Here is an 18,288-nt window from a genome sequence, read left to right as displayed (position 1 = left end):
AATTGTTAACTTTGAAACCCATCCACTGTTCCTTTCTAAAAGTGTTGCCTCGGAAAGCAGAACCAAGGCCATCTTCCTCAAGGACAAGCAGCAGTTCTGTTCCTAATGAACCTAGGCTTCTTGTATATATCAAATTATGAAAACTTTCATATGTTAGTATTAGATAATCACCTCAATTATCAAAGGACTGATACTGGTACAAATGTTGTATTACTTCTTGTACTGTTTTGCTAAATCTTTTGGAAGGACATTCAGACATAGATCAGTGGTTTTTTAATGTATCTACCAAAGAAACTAATGCAGAGTGTTTTCAGTATTTGAGCAAAAGCAGGTTTAATTGAGGTTATTTAGTTATTATTCCTGCTGCCTTTACCATGGTGACATGCTTATTAACTCTCCATTTACCATGCAGCACTTTCTATCAGAGAGTATATTTTACCTTATTACTGCTTTTACTCTTTGTTCTCTCACTCCTCCCTTCTTGACTTTGTTGGGTTGTTTTTACCTTCATATAGACCCCTTGCCAATATGAGGAGTGCATGTGTGGATTCTTCTGCTGGAAACAGTGCGGATGTTAAGTGTTCACACTGCATGTAGAATATCTGAGGGCATGACTGTAAAATGTCTCTTGAGGGGACTTTTTGTTGAGCTAAAAATACCATGAAATTGTAGGAAGGTAGTCAGCTGGAATTTTTACATTGCTTTTACTGACTCACAGAATAATGTGCATGCCCTTTCAAGGAAGCAAAAATGGATGCCCTCAAATTTTTATTCATAATGTTTGGTGATGGTTGCTGTGAAATACATTTTAAGGTAAAAATTAAGTATCATCTGTTTCTGTGGACAAATTTTATTTCCATTTCTTTTTGAAGCTTCTAATAAATAATTGAGACTTCTGTAAAATTAATTCCATGTTATCAAAGAATTGGGTACTGAAACTGCACTGTAAACCACACAGATTAAGTGAGCACCAGCAATATTTAATAGATAGAGGGTTATTTACATTATATGTAGACAAGGTGTTCATCTGGGAGAGATGGCTTTTGTGCTCTAACCTTTGTGCTGGGGGTGGACACCTTTACATATAAAGCACAGTCTCAGCAGCCTCACAGAGCTACTCTCTGTGTGCACCATCCTGTCTAAAGTGATAAACTGAGATAAATGGCACTTGGAGTGCATGATGTTTTAAAGCCACATCTGCACATCCTTTAATCAATTCCACATAATGTGCATACAAATCATGTGGTACCATTTCTGCTATAACTTGTCAATGCAGTTTTCTTTAATAAAAGTGTAGTTAAACTTAGGGGTGGGATCTGACTCTGCATTGTTATCAGTAGTGGAAGTGACAGTTCTATGTCAATTTTCATAATTGCTCTTGTTTCTGATAACGATCTGAATTTCATGAAGAAAAAATTATACATGAAGTGTAAAATTTAAAAACTAATTTTAAAATTGTTCATTTGGGACTTTTCTGATTGTAGAAGCCTACCAATTTGAAACACTTTTTCCTTTTAAAGATTTTTATGGAAGGTTTTTAATTTGCATTTTGGATTAAATCTATCAGCTGTGTGGCTTCACACAGCCTCTAGAACCAAATTATCTTACTGCTTTTATATTTAAAGAGAACGTATAACAGTGTCAGTGATGTTTCAAAGGTGTCCTGTGTTCATTCAAGTCATATTGCAAATCAAACTTGAACAAAATAATCAAAGCCTACCAAAAAAAAAAAAAAGTGATGTCTGTTCTTTGGGTGTAATAAGTTTTTCTTCAAAAAAATTTTCCAGACAAACTAGTTGTAATAATGGAACCTTTCTTCTAACTTCTTCCCAGGATATTTTTATAGTTTTTGCTGCTGTTATATCTAATCTATATAAAGTGCCTTAAAATCCAAAAATTGATCCACAGAGGTTTTTTGAGGACTGTCTTAAAGTTGTTTGCATGCAATAAAAACTGATTTGTTCTTTTCCCAGTACAAAATCAAGATTTTTTTGGCTTTTGAATCAGAATATTCCACATTCTCTCAAAATTTTGAGCATATATTTCACTACATAACTTTTCTTACTTCATATTGTTGGAAACTCGGTAATCATTAATGTATCTTAAGGAATAAAGCATTTCAAAGCTTATAGTTAAATGGAAGAAATCAGAACAAGTTGCTTTCATCGCACGTTAAATCTTCTGTAAAAAAGTGAAAATGTAAATAGAATAATGAGTATTTTGAAAAATGTGCTGGGAGTGAGATGTCTTAACGTGTACAGGGCTTCTGGACCTGTAGTAGGGAGTCAGTCTTAGATTCACAGCTAATACAGCCAATCAACTTGTTTGTGCCCTGTAAATTTACAGATTTCTTGGAGGCTCAGACTTAAATTTATTATTGCATACTGCAGTTCACTCTTTTCTCCTGTGTGAGAGGGGTGGAAATTATCAGCAGAATGTCAGCTTTTCTGGCAGCTTAGCAATAGGGGCACTTTTGCTAATAGGTACATTTTCAGTTCTTACCAGAATTCCTTTGTGAGACTGGAGATTGGTTTGACCGGAGACTGAAGACATCTGTTGAAGCAAATGTGTATGTTTTCTGACAAATGTGATGTGAGGAAAATAATGTTGGATTATGCAGCAATCGTTTTTGGGTTGAATGGGAAATCATTATGCACTTAACTCCTGACAAACGTGCAGGTATATTGTATATTCAGTCTTCATAGATGTTGAAAGCATGTATTTTTAAATGGGCTTTCTACTTTGTTTGAGTCAAAATTTTCATTGCTAGAAAGTAGTTTTTATTTCCTAACAGAGAACTGCTCATAATTGCTCTTAGAATTTTACATAGCCAGGGTTGACTGCTAAGCAATTTACTGACCTAATTCAAAATATATTTCTTTATTTTCTTACCAAAGAATTGTTTCTGTGCTGCTTGATCTTTTTTTTTTTTACCTGTATCACCTCATGCAAGGCAGCTAAGTTGCACAGGATGTGGGACTAAGAAGGTTATTCATGCCAAAAAATGAGGAAAACTATGCACTGAATTGGAGTTTATTTTCCAGTGAATACAAAAAAATCAAACCCCAACAAAAAAAATAATCCCAAACAATCAAACAAGAAAAAACCCAAACCAACCAACTAAAGACCCTACCACACCCTCAACCCCCCCAGAAAAAAAACCTGTACTAGAGTTAGGCTTGTAGTCTACTGAAGTCTGTTAAGAACTTGCTCTCAAGAAAACCACAAAAGCCCTGTTGATTTCTGGTGAAAACACTTTTGCATATCTTGTAATGATGTGTGACAATTTGAGGTGATTTAGATGTTGATCAGCCATCAGGACCTTAGTTTGCATCTCAGGCTCAATGTGACCTGTGCTGTTTAAGCTCTTCCTATGAAAAAAGACTTAACCTTCCTATTTCTAATTTTAAGTAGACTGGAGAATTTAGAAAACTAAATCAGGGTTGTCCTCAAGGAAGGTTTATGGAAGTTTTTATTAATTTAAAAATAAATGTTTGCTTCAGATAAGCAAGGATGTGGTTACAACTTAAGCAGAGTTCCTGCATAGGGTCTGGGTATTTGCTTTAGGTTGCATTGGAGTGTGAAACACATCAAGTTTGATCACAGAAAAGCTGGGGGGGGCTTTTCTTCCCGCTTTGTAATCTATTGTGTAATCTATTTCTAAGCCTACACAAGACCCAGCTTGTGATATCTGTTAATGATTATTGTAAGTGTCATCGTTAAATTCACCAATTTTGGCATTCAGCAGCATCCAGCAGAAAACAAGCAGCAGCCCCCAGGTTTAGCAAATGTACCAGGAGTGAGGAGAGGGGGAGGCAGTCTGACAGCTCTGGAGAAGCTCAGTTATTTTACATTTTGGCAGCTGAGTGTTCTTTGAATTGTATTCATCATGGATGTGTGACAGGTACTATTGACTGACAAGTTACTCAGAGCAGTATCTGACTAAAATTAGGGGTTGATGTGGAGTTTGGGTATGTTTAAGGAAACAGTGCATTTGCTTACAGCAGATGCGTGGGCTTGATTACCTTGATTGCTTTGTCCAACTGTCCAGAGTGGCAGAGTTTATTCAGGTTTGTGTATTTCTTCAGTTTACTTAATACAAATCTTCTTCTGACTTAGGCCACACACTTCAGTTATGTTACAGAATATAATTGAGGTCTGGTCTTATTGTAGTGCCTCATTTTCTCAGAGAGACTGTAACATATATTTTAAAACATTTTAAAGTTTTCAAGCACATTTAAAGATGTTGGCTAACTTGTGAGTGGATTCAAGCACACTTTAGTGGCTATGAAATTGAGGGGATTTCTCTTAGTGTTTTGTGTTTAAAAGTGAGATTTGCTGTCATATTAACTGTGTGTGTGCCAGAAAGCTTTACTGCAAGTTCTTTGTTTCTCTCTTTCCCTGTTAAGACACTTTTTCCTTCCATTGTCTGTTTGATTATCCTCTTTGCCATTTTTCTGCCTAATTTTCAGGTAGAATTTCCATTTCATTAGCTCAAGCCCATTTCGGCTTGTTTCACATGTCATTTCCTGTATAAGCATTCCTGTTTTCCTTTTCATGCTACATTGCCTTTAAAATATTTATGCAGTTATCGCTTTTACTTTTCACTTTCTGTTTTTAAATGTTTTAATATAGTGTAAAAATCCTTATTTCTCTTAACCATATTACAAGTATCCTGTTACGATTTTTAAAAATTTCATGTAGCTTACAATAAAACAGTTGACTTCTGATAAAACTCTTTGTAAAGTAAGAGCTCTTTGTAAAGAGTAAAAAAAAAAAAAAACTCTTTGTAAAGAGTAAAGTTCAGAGCGACATTGGTCTGCTTTGGAAAAATTGTTAGATAATATGGTGTGCATATTATTCACTGTTGATCTACCCTTATCATCATTTGACTTATGATTTACACCTGGAATAAAATTACTGGCAGTAATTTCAGTGCCTCAGGTTATTTAGTATGTAAAAATTATGCCAAACAGTTTAAAATGACAGCAGACCTTTTTTCCTGTTCTGTTATTAATCAGTCCTTAAAATCTCCCATCTTAAATCTTTGACGGTTAAATGTCATTACTTTGTTCCTCTATCCTCAAAACCACAGTGTAATCTCTGTTAGGAGGTAGCTGCCACCAGTGCTGGATTCCCCAATGAGTGGAGATTTCAGAGGGGATTAGTGTTGTAAAGCACCTGCTTTGAGCTTCACTCTGGGACTGACAAGACATGTGCTTCCCATTCCTTTCAGACTCTTTTAAACTGTAGGATTCTTGAGGTGTTATCTTTCTTTTTTTCAGCTGCTGTTTAATTAGTCTGGTAATAGCTTATTTGATTCTAACAGCCTTTTTTTCATTACATGAAAAAATATGTTACATTAAAAGCTTCATAATCAAATTAAAAGCCACTCTTTTGAATGAAAATTTAGCCAGGAGATCTCTTTATGTAGAAACCAAAAATCTTAAATGCTATGTACCTTAATGAATTCCAACATGTTGCTCTTGCCTTCCTCTCCCCATTTCTGTATCATAAAATCATATCATAAAATGGTTTAGATTGGAAGGACCTTAGAGAACATCCGATTCCGACCCTTCTGCCATGGGTTGGGACATCTTCCACCAGACTGGGTTGCTCAGAACCCCATCTAACCTTGGGCACTTCCAGGGATGGACATTCTCAGCTCAGCCTGTACTAGTGTCTCACCAGTCTCTCAGTAAAGAATTTCTTTCTAATGTGTGCTACACTAAACCCGCCCTCTGTCAGTGTAAAGCCGTTACCCCTTGTCCTAGCACTCCATTCCCTTGTAAAAAGTCCCTCTCCAGCTCCCTTGTAGCCCCTTTGCGCACTGGAAGGTGCTATAAGCTCTCCCCAGATTACTCTTATGTGCAGAAGAGCCCCAACTCCCACAGCCTGTTCTCACACATGAGGTGCTCCAGCCCTCTGAGCATCTTCATCCCTTCTCTGGATTCACTCCAGCAGGTCCCTGCCCTTCTTGTGTCAGGGACCCCAGAGCTGGACATGATTAAGACTATTTTCATACACAAGCTGTCATAGATGAAATAACTTTTTTTTTGTAAGTGGAGTTACAGCTTGATCCAGGCTGCAGATTGGCATAGAAAGAATGTCAGTGCTGTTGCTTTATTAAAATAAAAGGTTTGAGTGCTTATTACTAAACAGAACTTGTTTGATGGAAAGAAGACATCTTTAAATAAGATGGAGTACCATCCAAAAATGTAACTACTTGAAAATGAAATAAAAGGCACTTGCTTTTGAATTTTAGGTAGAAAATGTGCCACATATTTATTAGTTTTAAATCTTATTTTCTGTCAGTATTTAGGGAAGTAATTATATTTTGTGTGTCTATCATATTTTGGGGGTCAGCTTTTCAGGTGAAAATGTGAAACAGTGGCAGATCAGAACAGTGTAATTTCTTCAAATAGGGAAATGAAAGGCAGGGATTTTTTCCAGTTACAAATTTCTGTTATCTGAAGAACAACCAGATGGTATTTCTGTCAGCTTGGTTCCTTGAATGCAGAAGAGTGGACATTAGCCTGTAATTGCAGCTAGGCATCATTCCCGTGTCTCTGGTGACATGCACAGGTGCTGAACATCACAGGGCTGCAGCAGGGCAGCTGATGCAGATGAAGGACACACTTTGGAAGTCTTGGTTCACTGTCCAAGCACTGCCTGAGACTGGAAACTTCCCTTGTGCACCCACCTACCCTTCCCAGCTCACCTTCTACCTGGCCTTGAACTAAACATCTTTACTTTGGTAATAGCTGGTTGGAGTAAAGTGTTTTCTTGTAATCCTTACGGAAGCTCTAAGTGCCTGTAAAATATTTTAATTACTGATCAAGACTTGTTTGGGATCGTGAGCTTGTAGATAAGGCAAAGTCTATCTGCCCTTCAGTGTCCTGTTTCTGATGGGAAATGTTTGAAGTGTTTAAAAAAAAGCAAAACAGGAATGTTTACAGGTCTCATACACGGTAGTTGGAGAAGGACCTTGAATTTACAGTTCAATTCTTTTGAATTAAGCCTGTATTCTTTATGGCACTTTACAACACTGACATCTCTTCACTTACAACACTATCTCTTCAATAGTGAGATAAAGAACAGAATTTTTTTCCTCTTTTGTGCCACTTAAAATGTTTATATGTGGTGCTCTCTTGAGCCTAGTACTAGCACTCTGTTTTTCCATGAGTGTTCCTGTGGTTTTTTGGTAACTGTGGTCATTTTTCTTGTTTTAAGCATTTCTTTGGGCAGAGCAGTGTTTCTGCAGGGGCCATAAATAAAACAATACAAACAGCAGTATTTTCTATGTATTTGTTAGTCCAGTGTAGCCATACAACATCCTGCCTGATTTATCTGCAGCCAAACTCCCACTACTAGTTGCTAGTTTAGTATAAAATGTATTGTGTATAATTTTAGTACTTTCTGGTATTCCTTGAGTTTATTTTTATATGCTGCTAGAAGAAATAGCTTCAATTAAATTGTTCATGCACGAATTGGAAGTTTTCTTCCATGTGCCACCCACTTATTTCCATTATCATGTGTTAGGATAGAATTCTGTTAATGGGAGAGTGTCATCTTTAATTAGTTTTAATTATTGTCATCATGATTTTAGTAAAATCACTGAAAACTATAAAGAGTTGGTCAAAAATAGAAAAGCAGTAAAAATCATTCCAGCATAGTGTTTCTTGCTTTGAATTAGGATGATAGTTATACAATTTCAAAATAGGGTAAATATTTTAAATATAATCTTATCAAATATTGGTTCCGCTTTTGTAATATTCTTTCTACTTTTTTTCTAATTCTTCTCATTTTTAAGGACTTGATCCCTAGTTTTGGAAAAAGTATTAGTTCTGGTAAAGCCATGTTTTGACACATTATGTTCTCCTTTCCATACTGTGTAGTTCCTCTGCCTTTGTGTCTGATGATTTCTATTTCTCTTACTCAAGGCACTGAACTCTATTCTTTGAAAAAATGCTGCCATGGTATTGTCAACTGAAGTGTTTTAAAAGAACATTGCAAGATACTAGAGTCCCCTTGTTGAAGTATAACTCTCTAGGGCATCTTAAAAAACTTCGATAATGCTGCTTTTTCTGCCAATAAACATCAAATCTAATATGTACTAATACTTCCCCAGAATGGGACTGTGTGCCCAATAAATTTAGGGATATCCTCTGGGTAGCACTCTACTTGACAATTAAATGTTGTTTTTCCAAATCGTTTACAATTCTAGTCCTTCATTATGGTTGATGACACATTTCGTGAGATGTGATGTTTAGTTTATCTTTTGTTCTATGGCCTTCTAAGGAAAAAGCTACTTCTCTTTCAATGAAATAGGGACCTGTCAGCCAACCAAATCTCTCTGTGAAGCTTTGATATATGAGTAAAAAAGTATTCACAAAACTGAAATGAATTTTGTGTTCTGAATGTGGTTTTTTGCAAATCGTCAACGATATCTCTTGTTTTCTGTTTTTAAAATGACATAACATAGTGTGTTTTACTGGCCACAAATTGTGTTTTGTGGTAGGAATTGCATCAGCTCTTCTCCGTGTCAGAATATGACCTAAAACTTGAAATTCAACCTTATTTTGGTTCCAGTCTGTACTAGAAATCAGCTGTTTCATGTGACATCTCTGGGTCACCCACTTACCCTGCTTTGCCTTTTGTCCTCCTTTCAGCAGCTATTACATTACACTGTTGTCACAGAAAAATGGGCTTCAGTGAAAAAGGTAGGGCATGGATCTGTCATCAGTACCTAATGATGTCACAGTTACAATATATAACTAAAAATACAACTTTTAGATTTGAAGGAACATAAAAAATATGATTGAGAGAACAGTAAGATCTCTACAGTCCTGCACAGCAAAAATATTTGTGTGTCATGGAATACTGAACACAAAATCAGCCACTGAAAACAAAATCTTCAGTGTTTTCTGGTTTGTTTTCACTTCAGCTAATTTTCTTAAAAACCAGGAAAAATTTGTTTTAATATGAAGACATCTTGATTTGTTAGCATATTCACATGTTTTAGTTCTTTAGCTGGTCTGTACATTACAAAAGAAAGGGTGGGGCTGGTGGCCCCTGGGTGCAGACCGGTGCCACATCCTGGCTGAGAAACACGCGGGGTCGAGGACAGCTGCCAGTGTGAATGAAGCCTGTTTGCAGTGAACTCACACACGTAGGAATTGCTGAAGACATGCCTGAAGCTTCCAAAGAATCTGTTTCATACAGAGTTCAGTGTTTGAATTTAAACTTTTCCAGACAATTATTTGTGTTCTGCTAAGGCACTTGGTAGCTGAGTATCTCTGATCTTTACCTGGCTGTTTAGAAGGGAAATACAGACTGGAAGTGGTGCCTTTAAGAGTGAGATATTGGTCTAGTTAATCTGATAATAAAAGCACAGCTAGTATCAGTTATAAAGTGGAAAGCATCTTATTTTATACTCATCAGTATACAGAAAATCTGGCAAGGCCACAGGCTAAGATGATGATGAAAATTTTATACTGAAAAGCTGTTTCTGTATTTATGCTGTTAAAACAGAGGAGCAGAGCTTGCATATCTGAAGGTTGTATAACTTGAGCCTACAGTTACCCTGTGACTGTAAGGAAAAAACCTCTGGACAACCCAAACAAGACAAAAAGCTGCTCCCTCAGTCGCAGAGACCTGCCTCTCATAATACCTATCATCTTTTGATACTTTTTCCAGTGTATATTTCTCTCTTACAAAAAGGACAGTAGGATAAATGATGCAGGCTTAGGCATAAAATATGCCATAACAAATTTCTGTAAAGCTTTGTCAGGAACTGATAGACATTCAATCCAAATATAAGACTGACCTTCTTTGGGATTACAACAAACTGTACTCCTGTTCCAGTAGAAGAGCAAAAATAGTACTCATTTAAAATACAAGTACTGACAGGGATAAGCATTTGGAGTGAATAAAAAAGATTATTCTATTGCTACTATTCAGAAGCAAGTCCTGTGAAAATTATGTAAACCGTTGGGGAAGGGAAGCAGAATATGTGGGGGTTTGGTTTGGTTTGATTGGTAGTGGTGGTGTTTGGGGTTTTTTTAAAAAAACTTTGCCTAGTGAATCGCTCTAAGTATCAGTTGTGGTGTGATTTTAAGGAGTAGCTTCTGAATAATTATGACCTTCCCACAGTCATCAGGGAATGGAGCACCAGAGTTGCACAAGTAGGGAATTTTTTTCCCTAATGGCATTCTCTTCAAATATCCCAGTTAATTAAGCAAATGGAAGTGAGGGGTTATCGCTTAATTAAACTGGAAGGTGATTTAGAAATCGGCATGCAGTTAACTGAAAGAACCTAACCAGATAGTGCCTGGCAAATGTCTGAGGATAAATTACTTATTGGGTGTCCCAGAGCTGCTCTGCAGGTGTGCACACATGCTGTGCACAAAAATTATGGGCTACTCAAGTCATCTTCTTAACCACCTTCTGCTTGGTGTCATGCTGAAATCAGCCTTTCAAACCTGAAAAGTAGGGATGATCCTGATTTCAAGGCAACTATTCCAAACAAAGTACTAGAAGAGATGTGAGATCCAGACTTGAAAGCTGTGGATGAATACTCCTAAAGGAGGCGGTTATGTCTCACCCAAATAAACAAAACACAGTTCATTAGAAATATGTGTGGTTCTCAGTGTGTGTAAAGAGGATCTCTCAAATAATGAGGATGACTGAGGTACTTAAAATAGTTAAGCCACCTCAGAATAAATGGCAAGGGAGGTGGCTTGCCTAGCTGAGGGTGTTTCTTGATCTTCTTAGTTCTCAGTCTTTAACTTTCACTATTAGTGGTAATTACATCTTTAGTGCTTCCTCTCTTTAAGGTTAGTGTACTGTAATCACTGTAATTGTATGTCCATTACTTGTGTAATTATAGTCTGTATTTAGGCTGTGGATTTTGTGGAGTATGCATTCATAGCACAGTGTCCCTAAGTGTAACTGTTGTTGTGCTTCGGGTTGAACTGTTTTCCATTTTACAGTTCATGGGGGAAAGGTAACCAACCACTTTGTGTGTGTGAGACTTTTTGCATTCAGGTCATAAATTTGGCTGGCTTTCAGTATGCAGACATCTCAATTAATTACTTTTTTGGTATTTTCTCAGGAGAAGTCATTCATTACTTTTTTATTAAAATAAACAAAAGCATGGGTATTCAGATACAAAATTTATGTGGCTTTGTTCACAACACTGGGCAGGAATTTTGGTTTATTTGTTAGAAAGTTGTTGCTCTGCATAGGGACACCTGTTACCTAGCACCTTCTTTCCACTTCAAGCATTCTGCACTGTCTCAGGTGTCTTGGTGACACCAAAGTCTAACTGGTTGTTGTTTCTTTCATGAAGGCTACATTTTTATTCTGTATGTTCTTCAGGGCTATTTCTATACAGTGTTTTCTTACTGGAATTATTCTTTGGCACAAGTAAATTTTAAAAATTGCCAGCTGTTTTAAAACCAAATAAGTCTTCCAGGTTATATAAAAAAATACTTTGGAAAGCAGCTTCTCTTTGTGAGAGAGAGGAGCTATTCCAACTTTGTTATCATAGGAAGTTTTTCAGGCACTTATAAGGAGAGCAACTGGTATTTAAACAATTGGACTGTAAATCTGTTGCATGTTCAGTTAGTTTGATTGTGCATACACATGGGCTTGTATTCAGTAATACCACTTGAAATACTTGGATGGTAGCTGTTGCTACTTGTATGAGAAAATTCTTAGCATTTTATGATAACTCTAAGGAAAAAGAAAAGCTCATCAACTGGAAGAAATGGGAGTAAATTGCAGAACTATTTACAAAGTCAGTCTAGTACTATTTTTCAACATGCTATTACTGTCTTCATAGTTCATATCTAACAATAAAAAAGTCATTATGCAGAAACATAAAATGTGTTATGGTATAAACTTAGGCAGACTCTCTGTGGTGTGTTCATATTTCATTTCTTAAGGCTTTGTGCTGTAATCATGTGGCCATTTTAATTGGACACAAGTGTTTCCAGCAGACAAACCATGGTGCTGCTTTCTTTACCTCTGGCCAGTTATCTGGTATTTCCTAGATATTTAAGTCCTGATCCTTCTATGTATAATTTGTAATCTCACACATATCTGTCATTTTAACGGCTCATGGGATTACTTAAGCAAAACACAAAGCGTATGCAGGCATTTCTTCAAGTATGTGCTTTTTTCCATGCTGTGTTTGCTTCTGGCAAGGACAAGTTATGCATCATTGTTGCAGTTTTTTAAATCATCCTGATATGTACAGGGTATTTCAGTGGGGCTCATACTCTGGAACATGATATTCCTGAAAGTTGTGTGAAGATTTAGAAAGTTTGCTTGTAATCTTAAACACTTCTATACCTGTGTTTCACAAAGTAAAAATGGGGAGGGCAGTGAATCCACTGCAGTATAATTTAAACATTGTATAATTATTTTCACCTTTCAGATGTTCCTCCAGCGGATCAAGAAAAGCTTTTTATCCAGAAGTTACGACAATGTTGTGTACTTTTTGACTTTGTTTCTGATCCACTAAGTGACCTAAAGTGGAAGGAAGTAAAACGAGGAGCTTTAAGTGAAATGGTAGAATATATCACACACAATCGCAATGTGATTACAGAACCTATTTACCCTGAAGTAGTACATATGGTAAGTGTTCCTGGTTTATCATTCAGTGTTGCTTCTTCAGCTGTATCAATTTATCTTAAGAAGTTTTGATGAAATCTTCAGAAAAGATCAAGTGTGTTTTCTGTTACTCTTTTGCACATCTGCAAAAGAATAACAGGACTTTGAAATGTTATTGCCAGTGTTGATTTTTCTTTTTTGTAAGACAAACTAGACACGTATATGAAGCAGAATTAGATGATGGTTAAAGTTCGTAAAAACAAAATCTTGTATTTATAAAAATAGGAAGGGAAGTTAAATACATGCATACGGTGTTCAAAAATTCTTTTGGTGCCTTTAAAATGCTTTGTGTCTGCAAGGGTCTGAAGGGTATGGAGTTTCCTTGCATTGGTTTTACACAGCCCTGTGAGAGACACTGCCAGTGAAGGCACCTGGACTGGTATTTTGAGGCTAAATTCAGATAGTTTTTTTTTCCTTTGGTCATTTGTTGAAGCAACTGTATTTTTTCTCCAGTAGTGGTGTGATCTCTCTTTCAGGCATGTGTGTGTAGATTGTCATGTACATTTGCTAAATTCTAGACAAACATCTGAATTGATTGTGGGAATTTTAAGGAAAATAAATGTAATGTCTTCATCTACTTTAAAACTCCTCCAAGAAACATTGATAAGTTATGTGCTGCTGCTGCCACTGAATTATATTAGTAAGGAATAGCATTTTCAATAGGATCAAGAAATATTCAGATTTGAGAATGGTTCTCAGTTTGGAAAGTTTGTGGAGTTGGCAGGAAAATTACTGTTTTGCTATGCTGTTCTGCCAGACTTCACAGCTTGGAGGTTACTTGTTTGTGTGTGTACATGTTGTATTTGTGTGTGTGTGTGTGTCCAAGTTCTGTTTGGTGTTACTAAATTATTACTTAGGCCAATCAGTCGGGGCAATGAATTTCACAAGTTGTCTGTTTACTAGAAATAAAACAATGTTTCCTTTTCCATACCTTCAAATATTCTTTCTCTCTGACAAAATAAACATTTACCTTATAATCTCATTCTGCTTCATTCTTTATAGTCTTAATGCTCATGTCATGTCTATCCACCCCACCTTTCTTTTTTTTTTTTTCACTTTAGATGTTCTGGACTAAATTATAGTAAGATCTTTTCTTTAAGATATATATTCATCTAGTGGCTTAGCTAATAATTTAGTGTTAAGCCTAAGTCCTTTTTTCAAAAGTTATGAGAAATTAATTTCTAAAATGGATTTAATGTTCTTCTTTCAGAGTGGATTCAAGACTATTTTCCCTTTCTTCCTTAAAGAGGCAGCTGATATGTCCTTCAAATTCATTTTATATTTCTAAGCAAAGACATGATGAAAAAGGAAATGTTTTATTAACTGCTTGTTATACAAATTCCATTTCCTAGGTGTGATATAGTTAAGTACCTCTTCTCAAAACTATAAAATGTGTAGGTAAATGTCTGAGTAAATTTTCTATATGTGCATGATGTATTCAGGGTTTTGTGATGAAAAGCATCCATTTCAGATTCTTACTTAGAAAATAATAATGCTTTTTTTTAGCTTGGCCTTAGCAGAAAGCAGGGCTTTATGAGAATGTTCTGTTGTGCATTAGCATTTAGGGTAGTACTATTTTTTTTAATTTATATTATGTATAGGACCAGATCTAATTTTATTCAGCAACTGACATGGTTTTCAGTGCAACTTTTTGTCCATTATTAAAATTACATACTCAGTTATGCCTATATGAGGTTGAAGTTTTGTTGGTTTTTTGTTTGGTTGGCTTTTTGGTTTTGTGTTCAAAGGGGCATTGTAGGTGTGGTGTTCTCTATCCGTGCTCTAGAATAAGAGGTATGCTGTGAATAGAAGTGTGCTGCATTTTGCTCTATTAAATATAGGTTGGCTTTCTTCATATGAATACAGAAGGCACAGACTTGCAGTTTATGTGCCTCTTTATTCAGAGCTGTTCACATCAAGCTTCACCCAGGCTGCTCAGCAGAAGGGAGGAGAAAATGTGTAGTATCTCTGATGCCTACTTGCTTGAAAATATTCTCATGTTGTATGAAATGGGCCTCAAGAAAAGCAGGAGTTGTGGCTGCCATTACAGCAAAAGCCCCTGAACTGATAAAAATGCAGGTTGTTTTCTTTTCCCTTTTTGTTCTCCCATCTTCCTGTTATGTCCTTTCAAGTGAAGTGTTGTTAGTGCTGGCAGCACTGACAGAATTTTGGCACACTAGGCCAGTGTTCATAAAGACTCTAATTTCATAAGTTTGGGGGGGTCTTGTGGAATTTTATTGGTGGGAGGAGGAGCTGGGGAGGGGGATGTTTTTCAGTTGTGCTGTGTTTATTTATACTTCTGTGGGAAATTTGCCTTAGAGGAGATCAGGCTTGGCAGATTGTGTCTTGTCTGTTTGGTCAAAAGACTGAGAAGTTAGAAAAAAGATCAGCCATTTAATGGGTAAAACTGATATTAATTCACTGTAAATTTTCCTAAACCTCAGTAGGGTAGACAAGAGAGACAGAGGACAAGAGAGTTTCAGGTTTGTGCTTTCAGTGCAAGATCCTGCAGCTTGACTTGAGCAGTTTTGTATTCTGTTGGTCAAGGATATAAAATGCAAAACAGATCACATCAGGCTTTACTGGTTCCATTTCTCATGGAAAAAATGCTCTCTAAGTTTTTAATCTATTTTCTGTTTTCAAAAATACAAAGTACAAAACTTGGTTGCTAACACCTGCCATGACCCATATGTTTCTTTTTTGTAGTGAGAGCCTGAGACTTTAAGAATTCTTTAGATAAGGTTATTCTTCCATTTGTTTAATAATCTTAGCAAGTTTTAAATTTCAAGTCTAGTCTTCCTAGATTTGTTTTCTTGGAAAACCTCTGATTATTGCAAATTGTCACCATATTTTTTAAACAAAGGTGGTTAATCACTTGATGTCCATGCTTTTAAGAAGGGAAACATAAAGATATATCATCTTTAGTTTTAATTCTCTGCAGTAGCCATTACTCTGACATATCTTGGTGTTTATCAGACCTATGTCTCAGTTGCTTGAATGAAGGAATATTATGCAGAAAAACAGAGCATCCAGGATGACTTTTCCCTCATGGGAGTATAATGTAAGCCTTGCAGATTTAGCTGATGCAGTTTGATACTGCCTCCCACTGTCTGCTCAGCCTGTCAGATGTGAGATGGCAGGACAGCACATACACATCTTCCTTGGCCCTTGTGTGTAGGCAAGCACTTGGAAACACTAAAATACATGTGTACCCACAACTTGAAAAGTAGTTCATGTTTGCAGACTGGTCCACTTCCATGAGGATGCTAAATGTTTTTCAAGGGGTTCAGAATTCAAATATTTAAAGTATTAGGGTGTGTAGTTGTCCCCTACAAATGCTCTGTAATGTCAGGTGGACGTGGTTTTTCAGAAATACCACTGGGGAGGTTGGTGTTGTGGAATTTGGTTTTGAAGTGTTCCCATATGTGTGCAGCCACTATGTGAAATGAAACTAGTATCTTACAGAGAAGAACAGATGTGAGTTATCTTTGGTTTGCATCTCTACTTCTGACTTACACTTTTGCAGGTTGCTGCAAGGCCTTATTAAGTGTGTATATAAAAAATGTTTGTGTAAACATTTTACATACATCTGCTTATATACGTTTCTGTGTGCAGAGAGGTCAGAGCAGTATCCTCATAAAACACATCATGGCAGTAGTTTTGTGCTTCAAAGAGTACTTACTGCATAGAAAAGTGTTCTCCAAGTTAGAACTATGTAACGTATGAATGTTCCTCTCTCTTTAAAATACTGCATTATATAGCTTGTATTTTTGCAAAAGTTAATTAAAATAGCTGATGTAAAGTATCCTTAGCCAAAACCGTATTGAAAGTATTTTTTTAAGTCATCAGTTTAGAGTTTTTAAATGAAATGTAATTTCAGTTTGCAGTTAATATGTTTCGAACATTACCACCATCTTCCAACCCAACGGGAGCAGAATTTGATCCAGAGGAAGATGAACCAACCCTAGAAGCTGCATGGCCTCATCTACAGGTACTTCATGGAGGCTGAGGCATCACAGTCTATAACAGAATTTTGACATTAAATTCATTATATATGTATTCTAAATTGTTTAGGTTATGTGTTTATCTCAAAACAATTTTCTGTGTAATTTTTAAAATGTGTTTCTTGTGGTAGAGATGTAACTGCTGAGATTTTAAATGAGCTATTTGTCACTATGAGTGCTTTGATCTGGCTTTGGCACAGCTTTAACTTTCAGAGGTACCGTGACAAACAGAGGAGAACAGAGGCTTCCTAGAACATGGACTTCTGGGCATGATAAATATTAGATTACTGTGTGTCACTTGAGTAAAGTGTAGTGATGGAGCTCAGCAGAATTTCTGCAGTTTAAATAACCTCAAGTTCTTGTAATTTGTCAGGAGAGCAAGAGCAAAGCTTTTACTCTGTGTTATATAGATAAATATACCTAAAAACATTTTGCAGTTCTGAGCAACTAATCAGCAATTTTGGTAATGTGATGCTTATAAAACATTTATTGTTTAAAAGACTAATACTGGGTTTTTTGTTTATTTTTCCAGCTTGTTTATGAATTTTTCTTAAGGTTTTTAGAATCTCCAGATTTTCAACCTAATATAGCTAAGAAATATATTGATCAGAAGTTTGTATTACAGGTAAGGTAAAAAAAAGGTTGGTTTTTTGTTGGTTTTTTTTTTTACTTCAAGCTCTCAATTATTTTTACAATGCATTAGGTTCAGTTAATGTTCATCTTCTTTTTTTTCTCTTTTCAGCTTTTAGAGCTCTTTGACAGTGAAGATCCTCGTGAAAGAGATTTTCTTAAAACAACTCTACACAGAATATATGGAAAATTCTTAGGCTTAAGAGCTTACATCCGGAAACAAATTAATAATATATTTTATAGGTATGTCAACATCTTTGTGTTATGGTACATATGAGGTGTGCAATTAAAACACTTCAAGACACTACTAGCAATTTTTAAAATTCTTAATATTTTTATACTTAATATTGTTATATCTAATAATAATTAATACCACTCTGGGAGACTTAAATTAGGGTAGTCTTGCCTCTGGCATATGGCAAGCTGAAATTTGAGTTAGTATATGATTTAGTGGGTGGTTTGGTATCTCTGTGGGAGGCTTTTCTTTTTGGGCTGGGGGGGTGGTAGTGTTTGTATTACACTAATGCCTTCGTAAGGTGTAGTTCTTCATAATGCAGAAAATTGGCTGAAATTGAATGACTGAGAGATCTGTAATTTGCTTGAAGGAACATGTCTGCTGCCTCTTCTTTCCTCAGAATTGACATGTGCAGTTGAGCTCTTGTGAAATACTTGTTTGTTGCCGCAGAATGAACCGTAGTATTATCACTGATACAAACCACTGTATTACCAAAGGCCTTGAGAAGTGTGTTTTCACTGCTGTTACATCCAGTGTGAATGCAAGATTGTGGTGCCTGTTTGAATGTTTTCATTTTGATATTCTTTGCTTTTCTACAAATAATAATGTTGTGTAGCAGTTTCACACTCCCTCCATCGTGCTTCTTCTCTGCCACTGTTTTCATCCCAAAATCAATGTGTGGTGCTGCCAGGCCCTCAGTGCCATATCTTGAATGGCACCTGGCAGTACCAGCTGTAG

At 36.2% G+C, this 18,288-nt stretch overlaps 1 protein-coding gene across 5 annotated transcripts in view; it reads left to right on the top strand.

Moving 5' to 3' along the window:
• Nucleotides 1-18,288, top strand: part of PPP2R5C (protein phosphatase 2 regulatory subunit B'gamma) — a 71,765-nt gene that overhangs the window by 36,437 nt on the left and 17,040 nt on the right. For all 5 annotated transcript variants that reach the window (XM_064423322.1, XM_064423326.1, XM_064423327.1 and 2 more), the window contains 4 exons: nucleotides 12,446-12,645; nucleotides 16,562-16,672; nucleotides 17,218-17,310; nucleotides 17,428-17,558. In XM_064423322.1, the coding sequence (XP_064279392.1) occupies nucleotides 12,446-12,645; nucleotides 16,562-16,672; nucleotides 17,218-17,310; nucleotides 17,428-17,558 (535 nt within the window). The remainder of the gene's footprint in view (nucleotides 1-12,445; nucleotides 12,646-16,561; nucleotides 16,673-17,217; nucleotides 17,311-17,427; nucleotides 17,559-18,288) is intronic.

This window comes from Passer domesticus, chromosome 6 (genome assembly GCF_036417665.1).
Source record: "Passer domesticus isolate bPasDom1 chromosome 6, bPasDom1.hap1, whole genome shotgun sequence".
NCBI classification, from domain to species: Eukaryota; Metazoa; Chordata; class Aves; order Passeriformes; family Passeridae; genus Passer; species Passer domesticus.
Note: the sequence above shows the minus strand (reverse complement) of the source record. Positions and strands in the feature narration are given on the sequence as shown.